The sequence below is a fragment of the Limulus polyphemus genome, unplaced genomic scaffold (assembly GCF_000517525.1).
Source record: "Limulus polyphemus unplaced genomic scaffold, Limulus_polyphemus-2.1.2 Scaffold496, whole genome shotgun sequence".
NCBI classification, from domain to species: domain Eukaryota; kingdom Metazoa; phylum Arthropoda; class Merostomata; order Xiphosura; family Limulidae; genus Limulus; species Limulus polyphemus.
Genome location: NW_013666106.1, coordinates 537,769 through 545,018, shown reverse-complemented (window position 1 = coordinate 545,018; position 7,250 = coordinate 537,769). Strand labels below are relative to the sequence as shown.

Here is a 7,250-nt window from a genome sequence, read left to right as displayed (position 1 = left end):
GCTTGCAGGGAGTTGTGACATGACAGTCTTTAGACGGATCTTTTTTTCAATGAAAACTATGCTGCAGAGCTATTGCCAAAATGTATAGTCGTCAAATAAAGCATGGCAGGACGTAACGACATGGTGGGTCTTCAAAATCATTTTAATATAACGTAACCGAACCTCTGTATATTCCGTTTTCTGATAAACCACAGCTAATTTTTTATGGTGAACAAACTCGATTCTGGTGATTTATCTAACATAATTTACTTAACTTTAAAAAAAAATAAGTTCAGTTAAAATGGTTCAACTAGATATTCACAGTATAAGTTAACAGAAAAAAACAGAGCAAACAAGGGTTTTAAACAACTACAGCGACAAAAACAAGTATTATTAGTGCTATGCTTATTCCTGCTTGGGCTGTAGATTTCAATTTAACTTTGCTTTCAGTATTCAATAGCTTTCTTACACTTTGTCTAAGGTTCTAATACAAACCAAAAGGGTGCAGGTTGTCCCCGTGGTAGACTCTAGATTTCGTAGCTGGCAAGCCGGGTTTGAATGTGAGCGATACCACAAAACAATTCCTCTACTTTGGGTGCGTTATAAGAATGACAGTGAATTTCTTAACTTATATGGTTGGCGGTAGGATGTTGCTAACTATTCGTGTTCTTTCTGATCAGTAGTTCAAAATTAGGGACAGATAGTTTTAACAGCTTTGCCACAAATACAAATCAAAAAGCTTATCTTTGTTGTTGTTGTTTTTTCTGCATTTATAAGGTTTACCACCTCCATGATAGACGCTAATTTGAGCAGTTTCTGTTTTCACACTATTCCGTTGGGCACTTTAGCTGGGTTTTTGGGATTGCTAACCCGGCGATAACAGGAGTAAACATGGAAATATCACAAACTTTATTTGATGTTTGTGATTAACTGATACCTGGAAAGAACACTTACTTTTGTGATGAGATAATGATTTTCAAGTTAATTAAAACGTTTACTTCAAAGTTTTAAACTCCCCATGAAAGTGGCTCTTACCCTCTTTCTATATTTATTTTGTACTCTCATAAACATTACCATTTGATTTTAATTCTGTACTTTTTTTGCCATACTGAAAGAACGATTATGTTCACTGAACTTGTCTGCCTGTTATTTTCACATAATATGCTACCCACTAAATCTTACAGCTCACTATCGCGTGGGAGTGACTTACCAATGGGCTAAATAGTTTGTAGTTTCTTTGTCGTGTATCTTAGTCAGGTCTTTTGGTTTTTTTAATGACGTTAATGTTATTTAATAAGTTCAGTTTTGTGTTTTATAGCATGTGTCATTGTTTAGTGCAGTATAACAAACAACGGCTAAAGCATCAATATTATAGTTATTGTAAATTATTGGGTTACTTCATGGTCTCCTGGTTACTGCAACAATATTATAGTTATTGTAAATTATTGGGTAACATCATGGTCTCCTGGTTACTGCAACAATATTATAGTTATTGTAAATTATTGGGTAACTTCATGGTCTCCTGGTTACTGCAACAATATTATAGTTATTGTAAATTATTGGGTAACTTCATGGTCTCCTGGTTACTGCAACAATATTATAGTTATTGTAAATTATTGGGTAACTTTACAGTCTACTGGTTACTGCAACAATATTATAGTTATTGTAAATTATTGGGTAACTTTACAGTCTACTGGTTACTTTCGTTATTTATGAAATATTATACTTTTGACTTTTGTAGTTCAAAAATTTGGCAGTTTTCTATTCCTTTTCTTCCAGTGCATTTGTGAAACGTTCTGTAGATGAAAGAGAAAACTAAAGATTAAAAAAGAGGCCTAAAGTCCAAAGTGGCATGTTCACTTTTGAGAGTTCAGCACCTTTCAAATTACATCACCGATTTATAAAACCGTTACGTGCTCTGTAGTTCGGAAGGAATTATTCAAAGGAAGATAATAAAGTTGAATGTAGGGTTGAGGATTATTGATCAGTTCCTTGTAGACGTATATATATATATATTTATAAAGATTGGGTCCGCTCACATTAGACAAGAGTAATTATTATTTTGGTTCTGATTAAGAAGAGTGCACGTTTAAATAGAATATTCGGACCTAATGGATCATCTTTTGAATTGTTTTAATACTACTTTAGTAAATCACAGAACTAACTTAGCCATACCCAGGGTCTTACATATAGAATAAGAAGAGGAAGCAGATAAATGTCGTCTTCCTTTTTAGAAGGTGAAGGACCAGAAATGTAACAATATACTCTAGCTTATTGATAATTAGAGTAATAACACACATCGTCGGACTTCCAGAAGGATAAAGAGACACTATATTTGAAAAATAATCTTTGAAAAACTCGCTGGGATTACGGAATTTTACATCAAATTATAGATTCTCCTTTAAAAACTCTAGTAATTCATTGGAAAATTTAGTTATCTTGTAGTTATACCTTTTACAATCACATAATGCGAATAAATGTTACAACTTGTTCATACATCTATAACATTTTCTTTGCTTGTGCTAATAAAAACAAAACCCAAACAACCTTAGATGGTATGACGTTACATGTGTGGATGTCAAAATTAAAACATATTTAAGTTTCAATTGTGAGATTCTATTGTTCTGACATATTGTTTCCGCAAAAGTCAAAATTGAATTTTACCATTTTTTTTGTGTAATTGGGGTTTTTCTATCTCAAATTATAATGTCACATCCATCTAATAATTATATTAAAAACACACACACCAGAAATTTCAAGAAATATTTCATAACAACAAAAAATATCATTATACTGTCTATTTTTCTACGAAAATACACGAACTTTTGAAAAAAAAGTCCTAATGATGTTGTGAACTTTAAAGAAAAATAATCCAAACATGGATGAAATCTTTATGAGTATCTGAGAATCCAAGAATGAGAGAATCTAAAGTCCATAATGTAAAGAAAACACACACAATAGGCTGACTCCTATATGTTGCTTAATGAACTGAATATTCAGTTTGGATGTATCTCTAAAGGAATATAAATGAATAAGAATTCAAGTTCTGGTTTTTCCAGCCCGATTCTCACGATAATTTTTTAAACCGGTGCAATAACCATTTAGATATTTAATCTGGTTGAATTCAGTTTTTTCTTCTTCTAATTATCATGTTCGTTCCATTCAAACACTAATGGGATTTTACCTTTTGATCTTACAAAAAAGTTTGAATTAAAAATATATATCTGTAAACTTTTAAATTCACAATGAACGTAAGATTATAAACTGAATAAAATAATAAACACTAATGTTTTCCGAAACATTGTTTATGGGTTTATTTGTGCAAGCTTTCAACTTCAATACAAAGTATAGGTAGCGTAGGCTTAACAAGACTGTTTTCAGTCTAAAGCAAATTTAAACGATGACAATTGTTGCGGTATAGCTGATTAATTTAACAGGAAAATTTTTAGTGTGTAGAGTTCTTCAAGATTAGCGGTTAAGACCTCATTATTTTTGTTACTTTTTAGCATCCACTAATTATGTATACAGTATTTTTTGAACAACTTTTCAATTATTCCGAAAGAAGTAAGAACGTCATTCACTAATAGATAGCCGCGTTTTTTATATTTATCGCATCGTCGGGGTGAGGGGGGGGGGGTAGAGGTGCTTGCTATGATGGCAATGGCCTCTTTAATTTTTCTTTTCATGTTCGTCCCTCGGTAGGAGAGCGGTAAGTCTACAGACTTTCAACGCTAAAATTCGGCATTCGATTCCCCGCGGTGGACACAGCAGATGGTCTAACGTGGCTTTCATTTAACACACATACACTTTTTTATGCTAGAATTCCGGTCTAAGATTTTTATGTTATAAAAGTTGAAGAGCTGGTTGCTGTTCCCAGCTGCAGTTACTTTATGGTAGTGTAACTTCCGATATATCTTGGTGTCTAGAAATTAAGATCCTTCGACGAACGTTCATGCTGAGTAATTAAGCAGAGGAGTTGCTCAAGGGTACAATAAAATTCGATCTCATCAATATTTCTTAGCCCCCATTGGCTCAGCGACAAGTCTATTGGATTATAACGCTAAAAACTGGGATTCGATACCATGGTGGTCTCAGCACAGATAGTTCATTGTGTAGCTTTGTGCTTAACAACAAACAAACAATCAATATTTCTTCACCATCCAAACTTGGAGAGAAGAATAAAATGCTAGCCATTCGTATTTAATATTAGAGAAAAAAAAACTAAGTCGTGTTTTAAATCAAAGAAACAGAATATCAATAACGTTTCCAAATCACTTCCTTCTCTTAAAAACATTTTTACCCACGTCAAGACAACATCAAATTAACCAAAAATGAGACTTATGACATTAAATACAGATGCTAAAAACATTATATTAAATAAACCAAATGACCTGTTCAAATCCGGATGTCTGAACACTGAATGTCTGACTTCCTTCTTTCTTGATAGGTATTTAGGTCATTTTAAAACCTACAAGGTTAGGTGCAGTATCGAAGAAGACATTCATTTTACCAACAATCTTATTATAACAGCTAGAATATTTAGTACGTATTCCTTGCTTTTAAAAACACTTTTCTCATCATTAGAAAATCAAATCAAAATCTATTCATTTAGAATAGCTTAACAAGTATCAATCTATACAAGACTGGATACATTATATTAAAACGGTTTGAATATGCAAATGAGTAAGTCACGTGTCAACCACAGCCGACATAAAGTCACGGTGGAATGACTTGTATCAAAACTACATTTTGATATTTTCTAGTGCTTCATAATGTCACTGAAAATAAACGGATCGTGGGGATGGGTATGAAACAGTCCTTTCCAACGCGAAATATTGATACATTCAAATAATAAAGATGTGTTCAGATAGGGTATTTAAAATTTCCAAGGCGGGGTATCCCTTGCACTTAATGCCATTAAGAAAACAAAGGAATATGAATGAACTTAGGGCGCCAGGACCATACAGAAAGAGATCTGTAACAAATCACATCTCAGCCATGGAAAGCAAAATGCGGCGTCTTGCAACATGTGAAAATCTAAAATACAAAGATTAATGGCAAAAGTCTTCCATATATCCCAGACGACGATAAGCAATATAATCAAGCAAATAACGAAGGTGTCGTCAACAAACGTCTGTAGAAATTTGGATTTATAGATGTGATGAAAAGGCTCTTTCTTCAAAGTTTTTCGTGAAAATGTCTGCTAGGATTGGAGAGAGTGGTGATCCCATGGCTAGACCATCTGTTTGTTCGTATAATTCTTCGTTGTGTAGTAAATAAGTTGATGTAGAAGTCGTTAGTTCCATGATGGCGTCTGTCTTCATGTCAGTTCTGTGTGGTAGAAAGTTGTCAATAAGCAGTCGTTGTCTGGTGACTGTAACACAATATGCTGAGCTTCAACAACTTTTCACCACAAATACTAGAGCATTGGATATCTTAAACCTTTACACCAAACACTATACATCCAACCTAGAAAATACCAAGAAGAAACAAGTTGAAAATTTAAACAGACTTACCAAGACAGATAATCCTACGACTAGAAACATAGTTCACAATTACAGTTCGAGATTACTAAGTGATATAGAAAATAAGGTTCTCAAACTAGGTCTAAACTTCTCCATACAACCTAGTACAGTTCCAACTGTTGACATAGTTGCAACCTTAGAATCTGCTGCACAAAACCTCCCGAAACCTATGGCTGAAGAATTCCGACATCAAACTTACACCACTCTCAGGAATGCCAAGAAACCAAAACCGAACAACACTAAACAAGAATGCAGTGCACTTAACCGTCTAAAACGAGACAATATCAAGATCCTATCAGCAGACAAAGGAAACAGTATAGTCATCCTAGAGGTTAAATATTATAACACGATGATCAAGCAGTTACTAGACAAACACCAGTATAAAAAGATCACCAATGACCCTACAGAAAAGACAAATTTAGTCATCAATAGAACACTGAACAAACTTAAGAAACAAAATTTAATAAACGAGGAGCTATCTTTAAGAACCAACGAAAACTCCCCCCCTCAGTTCTACGGACTTTCTAAGGTACACAAACCCAACATACCTTTAAGGCCTATCGTCAGTATTATAAACTCACCTTGCCATCAACTAGCTACCTTCCTAGTACCTATCTTATCTCCACTACGAGGAAACACCGAACATCGCATTCAAAACTCGACAGATTTCATAGGACAACTAGGAAAGCTACACATCAGATCCCAGGATATTCTGGGCAATTTTGACGTCACATACCTATTTACCAATGTTCCAGCCTCAGAAACCCTTCAGATCACCAGACAACGACTGCTTATTGACAACTCTCTACCACACAGAACTGACATGAAGATAGTCGCCTTCATGGAACTAACGACTATTTGCCTACAATCAACTTATTTCCAATACAACGAAGAATTGTACAAACAAACAGATGGTCTAGCCATGGGATCATCACGCTCTTCAATCTTAGCAGACATTTTCAAGGAAGACTTTGAAGAAAGAGCCCTTTCATCCACATCTATAAATCCAAGTTTCTACGTACGTTATGTTGACGACATCATCGTTATTTGACCACACGGTCATGAAACGTACCAGCCTTCTTAGAACATCTTAATTCCGTAGACAAAATAATACAATTCACCATGAAACTAGAGGAACAAAACAGCCTACCGTTTCTTGACATACTCATCAGCAGACAAGAGAGAAAAATCACCACAACTGTATACAGAAAACCAACCAACACTGACAGATACCTACACCCCCATTCGTAACATCCAACCTCGATAAAATATGGCGTAATCCAATGCCTAAACAAGAGAACAGAAAACATTTGCGATAAGACATCCATCGAAACAGAACGCCAAGAGATGGAAGAGGGTTTTAAACAGAATGGTTATACCTCCACCTTCATCAAAAACTTCCTGAAGAAGATCACAACAGAAAGAAAAGATAAGAAAAACATTATCACTACTACCATTTACCTCCCCTACCCGCAAAATTGAAGAACACAAACGCACAGCCAAGAAATTCAACATAGAAGTCCGGTGGAAATCCTAAAAGACATTAAGGTCCATTCTGAAAAAAACAAACAGCAACCTACCAGTGAGAAACACAAAAACGTCATTTATGAAATTACGTGTTCCTGCAACGAAACATACATTGGAGAAACAGGAAACAGACTCGCGACAAGAATGAAAGAACATAAAGACAGTACAAGACTCATGAAAACACAAGATTCAACCATTGAAGAACACACCATATCAATT

General features: G+C 34.6%; 1 protein-coding gene across 1 annotated transcript; it reads left to right on the top strand.

Annotated features, from left to right (window-relative positions):
* The first annotated feature begins 5,286 nt into the window (after positions 1-5,286).
* Positions 5,287-6,555, top strand: LOC106458646. Its single transcript, XM_013918172.1, has one exon. The coding sequence runs from the start codon at positions 5,287-5,289 to the stop codon at positions 6,553-6,555; it is 1,269 nt and encodes a 422-aa protein (XP_013773626.1).
* The last annotated feature ends 695 nt before the right edge of the window (positions 6,556-7,250 follow it).

Bases quoted from the DNA above. Each gene is read 5' to 3' on its own strand.
- LOC106458646 (XM_013918172.1), top strand. From the start codon at position 5,287: ATGGCGTCTGTCTTCATGTCAGTTCTGTGTGGTAGAAAGTTGTCAATA.